The sequence below is a fragment of the Aulonocara stuartgranti genome (genome assembly GCF_965226115.1).
Source record: "Aulonocara stuartgranti genome assembly, chromosome: 14".
Classification (NCBI taxonomy): domain Eukaryota; kingdom Metazoa; phylum Chordata; class Actinopteri; order Cichliformes; family Cichlidae; genus Aulonocara; species Aulonocara stuartgranti.
The window spans coordinates 17820198-17837032 of NC_138950.1; the positions used below are offsets into that span (position 1 = coordinate 17820198).

At 42.5% G+C, this 16835-nt stretch overlaps 1 protein-coding gene across 14 annotated transcripts in view; it reads left to right on the forward strand.

Moving 5' to 3' along the window:
- npas1 (neuronal PAS domain protein 1) overlaps positions 1–16835 on the forward strand; it is a 66828-nt gene that overhangs the window by 29704 nt on the left and 20289 nt on the right. For 8 of the 14 annotated variants that reach the window (XM_082503312.1, XM_082503315.1, XM_082503304.1 and 5 more), the window contains 3 exons: positions 1245–1414; positions 11080–11247; positions 12689–12927. In XM_082503312.1, coding sequence (XP_082359438.1) covers positions 11153–11247; positions 12689–12927 — 334 coding nt within the window. In that variant the 5' untranslated portion in view covers positions 1245–1414; positions 11080–11152. The remainder of the gene's footprint in view (positions 1–1244; positions 1415–11079; positions 11248–12688; positions 12928–16835) is intronic. The other 6 variants (XM_082503307.1, XM_082503308.1, XM_082503317.1 and 3 more) reach the window with 1 other exon arrangement.

A 16835-nucleotide genomic window follows, 5' to 3' on the forward strand; every position in this document is an offset into this window, starting at 1 on the left:
GGATATGAGGTTTATGTCTTAAAAGACAAAGCGAAAGTAGATAACATAGTTACAGATGATGAATAGCAGGATCAGGAAAGCGTGTCGTTTCTGTTCGTGTCTTTCTTTTAACAAGTCAAACTTTTAAACACAACTTTGATCTTTCGCTAACCTTAGCCAAGGTAGCTCTTATCTTAAAAAATAGTGATGTCACGCTTGTGGCAGCTTTGATTGATTAGGACCTAAGCTGTTTGTTTTCCGTGATTTTAGAGATGGAAAAAATTGAAAGCTGAACACGTCAAAAGTAAACATCAGAAAAATGTTTAGTTTAGTGTAAAACAGTGAAATATTGGAGAAAATTACTTACAATTTCTGGGGTACTACTTATTGTTCAGCTGAGGATAGTTTATGTGTGTGTGTGTGTGTGTGTTTGTGTATGTACAGGACGGGGAGTCATTACAATATGTTTGGATGTGATGGAATCTCCCACTTGTTTTAGTCATCCTCTCTCCATCTCTTTCCGTCTCTCTTTCCCTCTTTTACTCTGGCTGCTAATCAGCATTTGAAAGGCAGCTTTGACAGTGAGAAAGAAAGTGAGGGGGGCACATGGAGGTGGGGATAAACGAAAGCATGAGACACAGCGAGTTAGGGGGGGAGAGCCAGCCAGAGAGAGACTGAGGCGAGGGGCTGTACAAGCATGCCTTTTATATTTACTAGTGACTGAGAGAGAGAGAGAGAGAGAGAGAGAGAGAGAGAGAGAGGGAGGGAGAGAAAGGGAGCAGCTGAAGGCAGAGACAACTGGTGTGCACGGCTTTCCCAAGAGGAAATGAAAAGAAAGAAGCTCAGCAAGGAGAATGAATGAGTGAGCGGGAGAGAGGAAGGGTGGGAGGGAGCATGCTGGCTGGAGAGAGAGTGAGTGAGAGAGAGAGAAAGAGATTCTCACACTGGCTGTGTCCTAATCCGAGTCCATCTCAAAGAAGCAGCGGAGCAGAGTGTTAGTGAAGTGAGTCTGAGAGCCGAGGAGAGCTACATCAGCTAGCTCACTCCACTTCGCACAAACACACACAGACACACGTTCTCCCTCTCCTTCTCGCGCTCTCGCTCTCTCCCTCTTTCACAAACACACACACACACTCTCCGTGCAACGGGAGTCCACGATGTGTCCGGCTGCACGGCCACGGCTTTTGTGAAAGTGAGGGGATTGCCGCTGCCCCTGTCCCAGCCCCCTTGGCTCACACACTCAGCGTTTGCCTGCCGTGTTTAAGCTCGAGGTGCTGGTGGAGGTGTGGAGGGAGGGGGCACTGCCAGGGCAAAGCAGGGGCACCAAAAGGGAGGAGGAGGAGAAGAAGAAGACGAAGAAGAGAAGGAGGAAGAAGAAGGAGACAAAGTGGATCAGGTCGACAGCGGTGGATTGAATGTTGGAAATGCCCGTCAGGTGAGTAGATAATGGACCTAACAACTTACAGTCAGAATGAATACACATGCATGACCACACACACACACACACACACACACACACTGATCACATTGTAAAGTTCTGTGACTAGAAGGAATAACTGTGTCTCCTTTTATTTAATAATTTGGTTTAAAATGACTGAATTTTGATCTGTTTGTTTGGTGTTTGCTATGATTTTTAAATGATTTGTACAAGATTAAATTTGATCAAACTTTTATTGTATTTTGTTAAATCTACTTCAAAAGTACTTTTCCACCCCTTTAGATGAAAGATAAGCTTGGTAGCCATGGTGATAACATTTGTAGCCAGTCTCGTTTAGAATGGGCGATAAATGTTTTAGTTGATTTCATTTATATTGCTAAATTAGTCCATCATCAGTGTGGTTGTTATTACAAAGATAGAAAAAGGACACATTGGTAAAACTGACCGTATCCTTTCAACCTTTTTTACTGGAGTCTGTTTGTACTGTGTCAGCTTGTTTAAATCTATTTAGTTAGAGAAAAGAAAAACACAGAAATATGCTTTTTTTTTTAAAAGTCTAACTTTATAACATTTATTATGAATAATATTAATACACATCAAGCATACCGCTTCCCAACAAACTTCTTCATCAGTTCAGTTAAGCTGGCAGGCATTTTCACTCCAATCTTCATTTTTTCAGATAAGCCGAATAATTACGCATGTTTATGTTTTGTGCTGAGTGCACCTCTTTGCAGATTTCCTGTGCTTGAGTGTGTTTGCGCGCGTGTGTGTGCGTGCCATTTGAGATATGGAGGCACAGAGTGAACGGCTGCCTGCCCGTCTCCACCTGCAGAGGCAGAATTGGTCACAGTTTACTGGCTTGGTAACATTCGCTGCCTTCAGGGTGTTTGCAGCAGGTGGTCCAAATTGGCAGAATGACTGTGACAAACGCACGGTGTTCACTGCTGCTGTAAAGTAAATAACAAACTATCACAGAGTGTTTTCGTTTTGTTTTTTTTTTCTTTTTTCATAATTTTTTTTTCTGTTATTGTGCTCAGAGGCTTGTCACTGGAAGAAAAAGTCAGATTACCAGAATAGAAAAATGCGCATTTATGAGTATGTGCGTCGACGGGCAAGTGCAAAAATGGGATTTGTTTGATTTCCTGCCAGATTCAGTTTGTAAGTCTGCACTCCTCCATATGCGGATATTTGCCTTGAGTGCTTATTTTGTATACTCTCCTTCAGCATCACTCTGAAATCAGTGGCATGTGTTTGTTATAAATTCTGCTCCGTCTCGTACGCCACCTAAAGCATCATTTGCAGCCACACCTGCTGAGATTGCAGGTGCTGCAGATAAAATCCAACCAAATAAGTACGTTCAGTGCAGACTTCCTCACTCGGGTGTCAAAATGTTACCAGCAGTTAGAAAAAAAAAAAGTTACCGTCCACACTGGTGTAATTTTTCAGTTTTTCCCCCCACTTTTAAAAAATCGGCATTAGATGAGTAAAGACTGGATCAGAACACTGACATGAAGCAGGGTCAGGCCGAGTCATTGCATGAGCACGGTACAGTTTATACCCCGACCCACTGAGCCACCAAGCTTCCCCATCCGTTTCACTTCTTGCGTGTGCGGGACGCTTTGGTCCTGACCTACCTTCGGGCCTTTTTTATTAGTCCCAGATGCAGGTTTCTTCTTCGGCTTTTGCATTCAGGGAGCTGCAGTTTATGCCAAAGGGCAACTGTGTGACAGAAGCTGACTCGGATTACTGTGTGAAAGTGGAAATGTTGGTAAGAGCCCTGTTTGAAGACTGCAGAAAAAAGAAACAGGGAAATGTGATAAAGGCTGCTCTGAGATCACCTCTTTTTCAGCTCATCAAAGATCAGGGCTGGCGTGCATTTCTGATGTTTTTCTTTGTTCGCTTTGCATAAACGATGATCACACGAGTGGATAAAATTGCTCATTTCAGAAGCGCAACAGCAGGTAGGCATTTTAGGAATTTATCTTGGTTAGTAGACAGAGGCAGGCAGCCACTTTTTTTGACTCACTGACAAGTTCTCAGGTAGACAGACACCTCGCCTCGCCTCTCCCTTCCTCTTTCTATTCCTCTCTTGATATTTTTGTCTCTCTCTGTTGCTCTCTTCCACACACAGACACACACCAACGTGGTCAGTGTGTGGCGTGTTGACAGACAGCCGCTCACACACTTCCAGCTCCCGTCGTGCGTGCGTGCCAGTGTATGTGTGAAGAGCGTTGACAGACAGTGTGTGGGTCTGTGACAGAGGGTGTCAGCGCAGTGTCAGAGAGATGTGTTTAGTGTCACACTCTGCTGACCTGATCTCCGGTCGGACTGTCCACTCCGGCCCCGCTGTGGCTCCTTACATAACCCCTGCTGTCATTCACACACCAGCCTGAAGGGATCCACCACTCTTTTGTGCGCAAACACTCGCAGACACAGTTATTTAGTGATATGCACACAATGTATGGATGTCCACGTTTGCAGACACTTTCCCTCTAGATGGAATACCAGATCAGGTGTGGGCTTCAGAGCGTAAATCCTCACTCTTTCGTGTCTTTTTCTTTACAATCTCTACTTTATAGTTTAAGTAGAACTTACGCAAAATATATCTGGAAATGTACAAAAAAAAAAAACGCATCTGTGTGGAAATATAGCATGAGCCCGGCGGGTATCCTGGTTCCCCCAAGTGTACTGCCAGACACCTACACATCTTGTTCAACGGTGCTCTGAACTCTGACATTTGCACCATGCTAATTGATGTGTCTATATTAGCATGTGGACTTCTCTGTGCTGGTGTGCAGAGCTAGAGTGTGCTTTCAAGTCCTGGTTTGAGCACACACATTGCTGTTTGTGTGTGTGTGTTGGAGAGATTGAGTGACCCTGTGTGCTGTTCTCTGGCCTGTGGTTATTTGGAGGTCAGTGCTGATGTGGTCTCTGCCTGCGGGAGTGGATTTACCATCTTCAGCCGTATAGAGAGCTGCATCCACTTGGCTGACTCTTCCACAGCGAGAGGGAGAAGTTTCTGCCTTCTCTCTCCCTTTTGGTGTTCGCTCACTATTAGCTTAGATTTTGGGAGCGCTTGAAAAAAATAGGAAACGCTGCAATATGTGGGAATGTTATCAGTATTCCCCTTACATGTGAGCACACTGACATTCTTTTTAGAAAAAGTATTTGAAGTCTCACTTTTCACCTCAAGCCTTCCCTAGCATTAATGTTGGAGCATTTAACCCCAGAATAGACTGCATTTATTATTTAACCTTGTGCTCGGGGGTTTCTGTTTGAAGCATATAAATCATAAAGGTCAAAGATGGTTAACTTAATGATGGACGGAACATTTTAACTAACTTACTTAATGCAATTTTTTTACTGCATTTTCCCCTCAGCCATATCCATGTTTTAATGTTTTGTACTCCTGTTAATACTTTGTAGTTGCTCTGGTGCACTATTTAAATATCTAGTGTATTAAATTGGAACTGAAATATTATTCCTGCCATATGCAGACTACTTTTACCAACAGGGAAGCCTAACCCTAGAACTTGTTTTTCTCCTACTGTAGGACTGAAGTATTTGAAACATAACATACTTTCATGCACTATTTGGATTATCTTGTATATGTGGTTGCTTCTATAGCAATATGACTGTAGACCTTCGGACTCAGCAGACGGCGGGTCTTTTTCATTAATTGAATTACTAAGAAAGGGATTGCATTCAGTTCGTATGATGAAAAAATAAATAAATCTGCAGAGCAATCTGCAGGGGATACATCATTTTTGCTGTAAATATGGTTTTCTGTGTAATAGTAGCTTCAGCTTCATATTTGATACAGTGCAGGTGCAGTCAAGCACTCCTTTTGTGTACACTTGGGGCCAAGTCAGACGGTAATTATGACAGGCATGGATTGGATTCTGTGTATCTCCACACCGGTTAGGAGTGGACATCAAAGAGCGCTCACCAAAGCCTTCTGCAATAAAAGAGGAGAAAGACAAAGATATTGATTAGGGTGAACATTAGTAAATCTCTTTCTCTCTCCTTTTTTTTCCATCTTTTTCTTTATTTGTCTATCATTTCACTACTACTCTCCCTCTCTCTCTGACTGTCTGATTTGCCTCTATCTGCCTCTACGTATGCTCTCTCCATCCCCCCATGCCTTCCCCATCCACCCCCTCTCCCTCTCCAATCATTTATTTATTGCTGATCTCTTTATTCTGTATTCGTTCAGTTTAGGGACAGTCCACACTGTGTACGATGGTGTTTCACTCTCACGAACACACGGTGCCGTTATTATCATTCCTTTACACCCGTTCCAAACACTTTTTCTTCCTCCTCATCAACGCAGAGATACCTGGGGGCGGGCGGGGTCACACTGGTCCAATCTAAGGCCATATTGATTCCATTAGATAATTAATGATCCAGCCAAGGGCCAGGGAGGAGCAAAGGAGAGGTTATAGGAGAGGGATGTGTGGTGAGGATGATGGGAGAGGCAAAATTGGTGGATGGGTGTGTGTGTGTGAGGGAGGGGTAGCTGCAGACGCCAAGGCCCTTGAGAGTTGGAGAGAACCTTGGGTTGGGAATCATCCAGAGTCGTCAAGGTCAATCGGAGCCGGAGCTCCGATACGGAAGCAGAATGCCGAGCGAGTTTGGAATATGGAATGCTGAGCGAGAGAGGAGGGAGAGAGATCTTCATGTCCAGAAGCCGCCGATTGATCAGCAGCTGAAAAATTGTACATTAAAAAGTCTTTTGACTTCCAAATCCTGAGGTCCAACCAGGGCCGTAATGCATGATAAGTAGTTTTCAGCCCTCCAACCAGAATACCAAACTTCATCTCCCCAGACACTCCAGACACTCATTTACAACTACTCAACAACATGAAAGGCAAGATAGAAAACTAGCTGCATCAAATATTCTGTTCATGTTATTTCCAACCGTGTTTTCTACATCTTCCATGATATTGAACGTTCTCGATTTGATCAAATTTTATTCAATGCTTCATCACTGTTGTGCTGTGTATATACTTTACTTTTACCTTTAGACTTGGATGAATGAAGAACAGAGGAGAGCTGTCAAGAAAGCATTATCAGTTAAATTTTGATTGCACTGAAAACTGAACTGCATATGTCTTAAATGGGCCTTGAATGTTAAAACCTTTTTTTTTGTATTTAAGTGGGGGAAGCTTTTATTCAGCTGTGGGCATGAAAACGGAGGAGATCGAGAGGTTGAAAGACAACACCAGGCTTTTTACAGCTTTACAAAAATAACTTGTGAGCACATGGCAGATGAGAGCTGTCATCTTTCAGAATTTTCCATCATTTGTAAATTACAGGAATAGTTGCAAGTTCAACAAAGCTTTTGTAGGTTTACTTGATGTAAATGTGTAAAACTTTCTGTTTGGATTTAGCAGATTTTGTGAATCAGGCTCAGCCCTGATTAGCCTGACCTTCGCAATAGGCCATCGATCAGTATTTGCTCTAAAATGTACTAAAAATAATACAGTTTTTTCACTTATTTTAGGCGAAAGAAAAAAATCTAAAAGTGCAAAAAGTAACATTAAGAGCCTCTGCGTGATGCACTAGGACAGCGGCATCATACACATAATCTGTAAGACTTTCATTGAGGAGAATGAGGTTCTACTCCCATTAAGGAGTCCTTGTTTTATACTTAACTAGTTTTTTTTTTCCTGTAAGTTTTCTTTCAGCTACTGGTTGGTAACAAAAGCCATGGCTAAGACAACAAGACTCCTTGGTTAGATCTAGTTTTGGTTCTACCAGATATTTTTACATCATTTAGCGCATGAAAAAGCGCCTTCTCTATTTTCAGAGTTCCAGGGTGACGAGTCACATCTTTAGATGAGTTGATTACAGTTGTAAAACATGACAAACAAACAGAGTGAGGCAGAATTTTATTTGCCTTGACATGTAACTGAGAATGCAGTAGCTGTATGAGAACATCGTTTTTAATAGACAGCACGCACAGCGATACAGAAAGCAGCAGAGAGAGCAGGAAAGCAGCAGTAAAGACTCTCACTCTGAGCCGAAATAAAATAATTGCACTTAAGTAAGGTAATTAACACAAATAAAATAGTTTTTCGGTGCACCGCCTGAACACTCTGGGTTACACTCCCACTTTCCCACTGACTCTTGTCTCCTTATAAACACAGGGAGGTCCAAAGGTTTCAAAGGGAGGGTCTCACACACACTAACGTCCTCGCAGCCCAGCTAGGGAGGGAGCCCAGAGTGTGACTTTGATTGTTTGCGAAGGTCACCATTATTCTGCTGTACAGAGCAAACAATTCTTCTAAAATAATTCTTTGCTGTGTTGTTAATGTATACAACCCTTAAAGCAACATTTTACATATGTCTTTGATATTTTTTAATCCCCAAAATTTGTGAAAAATCCTCTGAAACTGTTGTTTTTATTGTAAACTATAAATCGCACAGGCTCGGTCCTGCTCTTCCCCTTTTTACATGAGTGCAGTGTGCATGTAGTCTCTAGTGGGCAATGAGAACTCCTCTGCCTCCACATTGGCAGTCTTGGCCAGCCTCTGTATTGGGCCCCAGGGGTTGGGGAGATGAGGCATAAAACAACCATGTCTCTACCTAGGGGAGCTGGTGGCATGGCAGTGGAGCTATTGTCTGTCGGCGTGCTGTTTGACTTAAATGTGTTCATTTGCCTGATGCCCCTGACTCCCCGTGGGGAGGGGCGGCCCGGGGAAAGGAGGGGCACGCTAACGAACCTCTGACAGCTGGAGGCCCTAATTAAACGTCCCTGCTGAAAATAAACAGAGCAAGAGCCAAGCAAGCAGCCAGAGAGAAGCGCACTGCAAACAGCGGCTGTGAGCGCTCGCCGCAGTGCCCTCCTCTTCTGTTGCTGCTGAGGCTGAGCCAAGAGTGCACGGCTCTATAGGGTAGGGGTCTCAAACGCACACACTCAGGCTGGCACACATGCACCACACTTATGAATATGGAGCACTGCAGCAACATTGTGAACACCTGCGGTCACACTTGATACAAGTTGATCTCTACAGCTGTGGGCACAGTATTTTATTTTTTTATTTTTTTTATTTTTGTTACTTCCAGTGCTTTCAGAAGTTACACTTTTCTTTTTCATAAATTTCCCACTGTGCCATGACAGAATAAGTTGACTCGCTTCTCTCGAGTGGGGTTGTTTCACACTCTCCGCCTAGATGACACATCTGACATTCAGAAGCCTGTTGTGCTGCTAGCTAGCTGGAGCATTAGCAGTCAAAGTGGCGGGGTCTATTTGGGTGAGTGCATTAATGGGCCGACCAACCAGCGACAAGGTTATGAGGCTGATTGAATAAATACTGTGGAGGTCCCTGTCCATTACGCCCCTGTGTGTCTGCCCAGATAGAGAGAGAGAGAGAGACAGAGATGGAGAGATAGTTTGAGACAGAAAGATGAAAGGAGAGATTAGATAAGCACAGATAGGGTCAATTAAGAGATAAACATACAGGTATAGGTTGAAGAGAGGCTTCCGCCTGTGTGCGTGGTGAAAAATTGAGAGTAAATTGCTTCCTGTCTGTGTCTCCTTTTGATCTCTTTGTCCTACTGTACACAGCCCAATTTGGCATGTAGTGCATTTATCCTGGCGAGGTGGAGAAGGTGACAAAGGTGAAGTTGTTAGACAGAGGTGCAATGCCCTCTGCTCGACCCTGTCTTCTCTCCAGCAGACTCTTGGAAAAGACTGTCAATGTTGCAGGCTGGTAACTTTAGTATCTATCTATCTATCTATCTATCTATCTATCTATCTATCTATCTATCTATCTATCTATCTATCTATCTATCTATCTATATATCTATATATCTATATCTATATATATATATATATACACATACACACACACATACTGTAGGTTACCTATGTTGGAGTAAAGCCCGAGCCTTAAAACTTAAGGCTAGGAATATTCTGCCAATTCGAATACCCAGGGAAGATGTTGAATCTGGAAAATTAACCAAACTCATTCAATTTGCAGCTTTATTGCTTTCCTGCTGATTTAAATTTACTTAACAGGCAATCAATTTGTAGGCAAATTGTCTGGATTTCACATAAAAGAACTCTGAAGAGCTAGAGCATTTAACATTAGGAGTGCACTAATGTATGAACAGCACCAGTTTATTCTTCCATGTCCTTAATAAATACAGATAAGATTGCCCTTCTCTGCTTCATCTTGGACTGCAGTAACAATCTGCAGGTATAAAAGTTCATAAATTATAGCCACAGTCAGGTGGTCAGTCCCCAGTTTGATCCAGCTTGAAATATTTCAGCTGCAGTTACATGGATTTTGATGTAAAGCATTCATAGTGGAGGATAAAGCGTGCTGATTCTAGCGATCTCCTTACTTTTCCTTTACTGTTACTGCATGCTTTTTGTACATTCATTGCATAATTGTGAACAAAATATTCCCTGCTAGAACTACCTCTTCAGTTCCTTTGGATTACTGACCTCAGAGCATGTTCGAAATAGAAGTTTTACATTTCTGCTTCACTGTTGCGGCCTAAATACAGAGTAAAACTATTAAAGTTGATGACCCACTCTTCCCTTTCAACAACTATTCCGCCTTTGTTGAACTGATTATTGACTCCTCTGCCTTTGAACTCTGTCCAAATGCATTAAATGTTGGCTCTTTTTGCCCAGATTTGCAAAATGATATCTGCCAAACCTGCCGAGCTTCTGCTGACCCCTCTTAGCCAAGGTCAGCATAGCCATGCTCAAACTCGAGACATAATCCATTTTCTTTTGCCCTGGCACAGCTCTACTGACATGATTGTGCTGACCCAGCCAGGCCAAAGAAAGAGGAAGTGAGAGAGTGAGAGGCAGAACGAAAGAGAGAGAGGGCATCTCAGGCCCAAGGGCATGACACTGGGGTGCTCGGGGCCACACCAGCCCTTTAAATGTCAACACAGCACAGAGGGGAGGGAAACTGGTGAGGAGCGGCGCTCTGTTTGAGGACAGGAAAGAATATTGGCAAGTGATTTTTTACTGCAGGAGGGTGTTAGAAGCTGGCACAACGCAGCAAAAGATCTGGGACGGGCGGGGTGTTTTGTCTTCAGACATATTCGGTTTAAACGCGAGTCACACACAGGTTTGAATATTCTCTCTGGGATGAAGGGAGACATTTTGAGATCTGTGATTTTCAGAGTAAGTGTGACTTCAAAGGAGGGTTAGTGTTTTGTCTTATGTCTGTTATCTTGGGAGCAGCCACTGACCTTTATGTAGGGAAGTATACACGGTACCTAATTACTCTGCCTCAATCTCTTTCTTCCCTTCTTTTAAATTAATCACTCTTGCCTTCAGTAAGATATCACAAGATGGGATCAATTTTCACCCAAGCTTTTGGATGCAAATTATAGTCAAAAGTCAAATTAAAAGTGTTGAATGGAAACTGTAAAAAGAGATAAAGTGTCATTGTTTTCTTAAAATTAAAAGCAGGTTTAAGAGTTTTTCTAGTGTTTCTTTAAAAAAAGGGGGATTAAACCATCAATTTTGATGGAAACAACCCAAAAATGCCATGCGTCTTCCTGCCTGTAGTTCCTGATTTATATTGCGGCTTTCATTGGCAGTTCTTGATAGTATCGTTCTTGGCTCTTTTTTCTCACCCCCATTTGTCTCTTTGTCACTTCTCTCCTTTCTTTTTGTGAATCTCCAGGTCTGAGTCCATCACGTCCTCAGCCAATCGAAGCCTTCGTTAACAGCGGCGTGGGCACGTGATTGGAGGAAGGATGGCAACCATGCCATTTGTTAGTGAGGGGAAATGTGTGAGTGTGGAGTGGGATTTCCTGCAAGGACTACTGGCCAAGCCTCCCACCCTGCCCTGGTGAGACATCTCTCACACAAACACATGCACACACACAGGCTGAAACTGTATAAGCCTACGTGCATGCCCATGAATTAATCTCTGCAAGATGGAATACATGCATTAACACCCTTGCACTCACTGACAGTCTGAAGAAGCTTTTCTTTTCTTTTTTTTTATCAACGAAACATTATCCAGAAACATACGCTTTTCTCCTTAGTGCTACATATCACCTGTATTGTTGTTCACCTGCCAATCCTGTCAGAGTTGCGAGTCCCCCACCCTTAGTGGGAGATTAAGTAAATTTGGCTGGAATTATTAATGGGAAGTAATTTACAGGCGGATATAAAAACTAAGCAGAATCAATGTGTGTGTATTGATTGTTCTCAGTGGCCGGGGTCGAGGCAGTATAATAATGAGATGTTACACAGGCTGGCAGCATGAGTCCACACATACACACACACACACACACACACACACACACACACACACTGATTTCACTTATTAGAACCTAACAGGGAGAAATGCAACAGCTGTGTCAGCTGATTAAGATACAAACATATGTAAGCACAATATGCGCACGTCTTTCCTTTGTTCTTTTCTTCTGTCGCACGTGTATGCGCGCACACTCACTCACTCACACACCACCCGGTGGTCTGTCTACGGATGAAAATCAACAACACAGACACGAGGGAGAATGGCTGGTTCTCCTCTCTCTCTCTCTGTGTCTCTAACACACACATACACACACTTTATCCCAGCGCAGCACCGACACAAATTGTGAAGTGGCTGTGACAACATAATTCCACCACTCAGGCCCCATTGAGGAGAGTCAATACCCAATCACAGAGACAGGCTACCTGAGCCCCGGCCCCCCTCTGTCACTCTGCCCCTCCCTCGCCTATTGATCCCTCAATCATGGCTTCAGCTCACTAGCCCGGGACCAGATGAGAGGGGGAGCTGGGGCGGGGGAGGAGAGGGTGAGAGGAGAGGGTGAGAGCGAGGGAGAGTAAGAAAAAATAGGCAGTGAGAAATTGTGTGTATGTGTTCACATATGGATTTTGGAGCAAATGGCATTATTAGGACTCTGCCCGATAAAAGAAGCGAGTTTGTCTGTAATTACCAGGCCAATCTGCGAGAGATGGGTCAGAATGGAGATTGTTTCACTTGAATTGCAGGAGCCATTCCCATTATGTGTATTTATGAAATGAGTTTTTCAGACTGATGCTGAGGTCATTTTTACAGAGCACGAATCAATCAACAGGTGGTCAGCAAATGGCCATTAAGCGATAGCCCATCAGTTTTTCTTGTCTTACGTCGCGCTGATTCAGATTTGTGAGCCCCTCTGATCCTTTCTCCCTGTGTTTATCTGTTCCTTCATTTTACTTCTGTCTTTCACCCTCTGCACCACTTTCGCCCTTGTCCCGTTCGTCCTCATACCGACTTCTTGTCCACATCTCAGTCTCCAGAACCTGCGTAAAGAGAAATCTCGCAATGCGGCTCGTTCTCGGCGGGGGAAGGAGAACTTCGAGTTCTTTGAGCTGGCCAAGATGCTGCCACTGCCCGGGGCCATCACAAGCCAACTGGACAAAGCTTCGGTCATCCGGTTGACCATCAGCTACCTGCACATGCGGACCTTTGCCAGTCAGGGGGACCCACCCTGGAGCCCTCTGCTGGAGGGAGACAGCAACTGCGGCAAAGGTGAGCAAGAAACAAGCAATCACATGAAAAGAAAAGTTTTTGTGACTGAGATATTACAAAGAAGATGACGAAGAAAATTTAGGTTTTATGTTTTCAACTAAAAGAAATATGTACAATGATCTAAACCTTCTAAATGTGGGTTTTACATTGAAAATGAAGCAAATTCTGGTGCACCATTTTTAAAAATGTAACTTAAAAACAACTTTTTATGTTTATTTGACTTTAACATCAAATGTAGCAGTAGTGTGTTTGCATTAAGATATCGTATTTGTCCCAGACTGAATGAGTTTTAGAGCTGTAGACTCAGTACTTTTCCTTTTTCTCTTCTTACCAAAGTTAACATTTTCTCAGAGCCTGGGATGGGATTGGAAAAGTATTATGCTTTCCAGCTGAGTAACAAAATGCCCTAGTAGTGACATACTAGTGAATAATTGCCTAAAATATGATAATCTAGATAACACATTTTTAAGGCCTTTTTGAGGGTCTTGTCCTTGAATTAAAATTTTATTTTAAAAAAACATCCTGGTAACAGAAAATATCTCTATGACTGGTTAAGTGTTGACACTTTTTCTGGGTATGTCACGAGTAGGTTGTTGTTATCTGTTCACAAAATTCAACCTTGACAAAAGCAATGTGCAAATATGCAGGATTAAATTAAACACGCATATGTGGAACACTTTCAGCCAATGATTCCTACATTTCAGCCAATATGAAAATTATATAGCAGAGATAAATATGCTGCTTTGTTGCCAAAGGACGCAAACCACTAAAATTCATATTTCGACTCACTTCTCTGTTTCAATCAGAAGCAGACCTCAGCTGTCTGTTCTGCCTACGTACTCCTACCCACAGTGACACCCCACGCCACAAAAATTCAGTTCGGACTGGGGTATTGATCCAGCCTCCTATTAACAATAGTAATTACTGCCACTGTCTATGCGTGCAAACAAGCTCATGCGTTTTCTTTTTTCCCCTGTAACACACATGCAAATAATCATACAAGTATTTTACATAGACAAGAGTGAGTATGAATAAAATCTATGTTTTTTGTGTGTGTAGGCACATAAATATTACTCATATTATAGACAAAACTCCAAAAACATGTTTTCCTTATGTGGAAAAAAAGCAAAGTCCCTATAATAGTCATTTTAAAGTGAAGACCCATTTAAGGGGGAGGTCAGGTTCAGGTTTCAGGTTGTGATTAGATGAGTAGTAGCAGTAGTGGTAGTGGTTAAGCTCAGATCAAGACTCCAGGTAATTATTGTAAGTCAAATTGATGTCCTCTTAAGTTAGGGACACGCAACTGTGTGTTTGCGTGTGTCTGTGAGTGTGTGTCTATTAGGAGGGAGAAAGAGAAGGAGAGGGGGTAGATAATAAAAAAAGAGGGAGGAAACTATTGGTGCAATTTGTAATTACTGAAATTAACTATATAACGAGGACAGTGTAATTATATAGCCTGTCTAATTGCTACTATTACTGAGGGGAAATGATGCAGCTACAGTGCAAATAGACGTGTGTGTGTGTGTGTCCACCTTTGTGCCTGTTCCTGGTAAATTTGAGGAAATGTGAACAAAAAAAACCTGTCGTATTAACAGCATGTTTCTGTGAGACTGCATGTGGTGTGCTTTACCCACATTATGCACTGCATTTCCTGATGGGGTGAGTACCAGTAATGCTACCAGTGCGGTCTGAGTGTGACGTTATAGTAAAAAATACCAAACCAGTTCTTTTCCCAGTATCCTTTGGGGGCATCATAGAAATTTTTACACATTAAGATCAGTGTGGTTTTCCGTGGTTCCATGGTGTAGTTTGTTAACACCTTCGCCTTACTTGTGAAAGACACAACCGCAGCCTCAGGGTGTTAAGAGCTAGCCTGCTGCTAACGTCGGTCATAAGTCTCGATAAATGGGATGGTTATATCAGGAAAGGCATCTGGTGTCAAAATCTGTGCCAGATCAAACATGTGGATCCATCTACTGTGACCCCGTGGGAAAAGAGGGAGAAGCTTAAAGTATCTTTAAGGTCAATGCGGTTTTCATCTGGAACATCGCTCACCACATGAAAACACTCATGTAATGTCTTCTTTTTTGCTCGGAGACTTAAGGTGTAGCGTTAAAGACGGATTCCATTATGAAAGAATTAAGATATAAGCATCAATGGGAAGTTTTATATAAACAAATCACCCACAGGCTAATATTGTAGGTCCCACAGGAAGATGGAAACAGGACCTGTACATGACCTGAGACCTCAGATGTTGTCAGTGGATCCCTTTGGGTCTGTGGGTTGAGGATTGTGCTTGTATCTGTTGGTGTGCTAAAAGGTTGGGAACTGGGCAGCTTGGAAGATGAGTCATTCCCTCGGTTTCAAACCCTTCTTGATCAGCTTGACTTCCAACAATGTTTAGGTGTTGGTAGGTGTAAAACATCCACATGAATGCCAAAATCCAAGGCCTCACTGCGAGCGATATCGAGTGTAGAGGTGTCGAGCCAAATATGGGAGCTTGGAAGCAAAACGACTTAACAAAATCAAGCTTTTAATGCTGTATCAAGTTCAGAAATAAATTCCTCGGGCGCCAGCAGCCTTCTACACACGGCAAGGGGAAAACCACTTGGCTGCACATGAGGAACCCACTCTGGGAACAAAACAAACAAGGGCAAGCAGGATTGTTTATACACAGAATGCTGACAGGGAAATGACAGAGTGGAAGGTAATGAGGCACAGGTGAAAGTAATCACACACAGGTGAAGACAGGAAACAAAACGAACACAGGATGCAAACCTGCCTTTCAAAGTAAAACAGAAAATAACCAAAAGAGACTGATAGAGATATGAATACTAACACTTAAGAAGATGTACAAGACAAGAAAACGCAAAGTGACCAGAGCGTGAAGATAGAAACGAGACAGAAGAAGGCACAAATGGAAACATGGGGGTGATGATTACTACAACAGCTACTACAAGTAACACACAAAACGTGGATAGAACACAGGATATTTCAACACTGAATTCTTACCAGAAGCCAAACATAAAAACCACCAGAGACACAATAACATCACAAACTGTAGGCCATCATATAATCGTCAGTGAAGCTACACTGAGGCTTACAGTATACGGAGACTAACAAAGAAATCAAAACAGCTTAAAAAGGTGTTAAGCACTGCAAAAATGTTATGTAACTCATGTTATGTTATGTTATGAAACTCAAAAGTAAAACAACGATATACCAGATTTAAAGTCAACATGCAAATAAAATAAGTTACTGATGTATACATGGCCATAAAGGAAAATGAGTATTCACGAGATAGCTGAATTAGAAAAAAAATTAACTTCTAATATGGTCTAAGTACATTTTTGTCATAGTTGTAGCTTTCAAATTGCCAGTGCTTGTGTGATACAAACCCTACAATAATCCAGAGGAAACCCCAACAATCAGACGACCCTCTAAATGTAAGCACTTGGCGACAGTGGGAAGGAAGAACTCCCTTTTAACATGAAGAAACCTCCAGTAGAACCAGGCTGTACATACAGACAAGTTGCACATGGTGACTTCTGGGCCCTAAGGGGCAATGTAGGACGGCTTTAAAGATTAGATATGGTATATATCTGACCACTTAATAGCATGGATGACCTCAAAGCCAACATATTGCTTTTAAAGAACTTTGAACTGCATCCTGTTACAACTTGAGTCTAATCTACAGTCATAGTGTGTGAAAACATGTATTCCTATGCATCAGCCCATTGTTGTACATCAATATCTCATCATCCTTTCTGCGCAGGACAATCTGATTGTCTGAGTGATATTCATATACTAGCACCCATACACACAGCCGCAGCCTTGACTCTACGGATGAATTGCGAATTGTTTTTCCTCTGTATTCCTGACTTTTCTTGGCCTTGATAGAAAATACC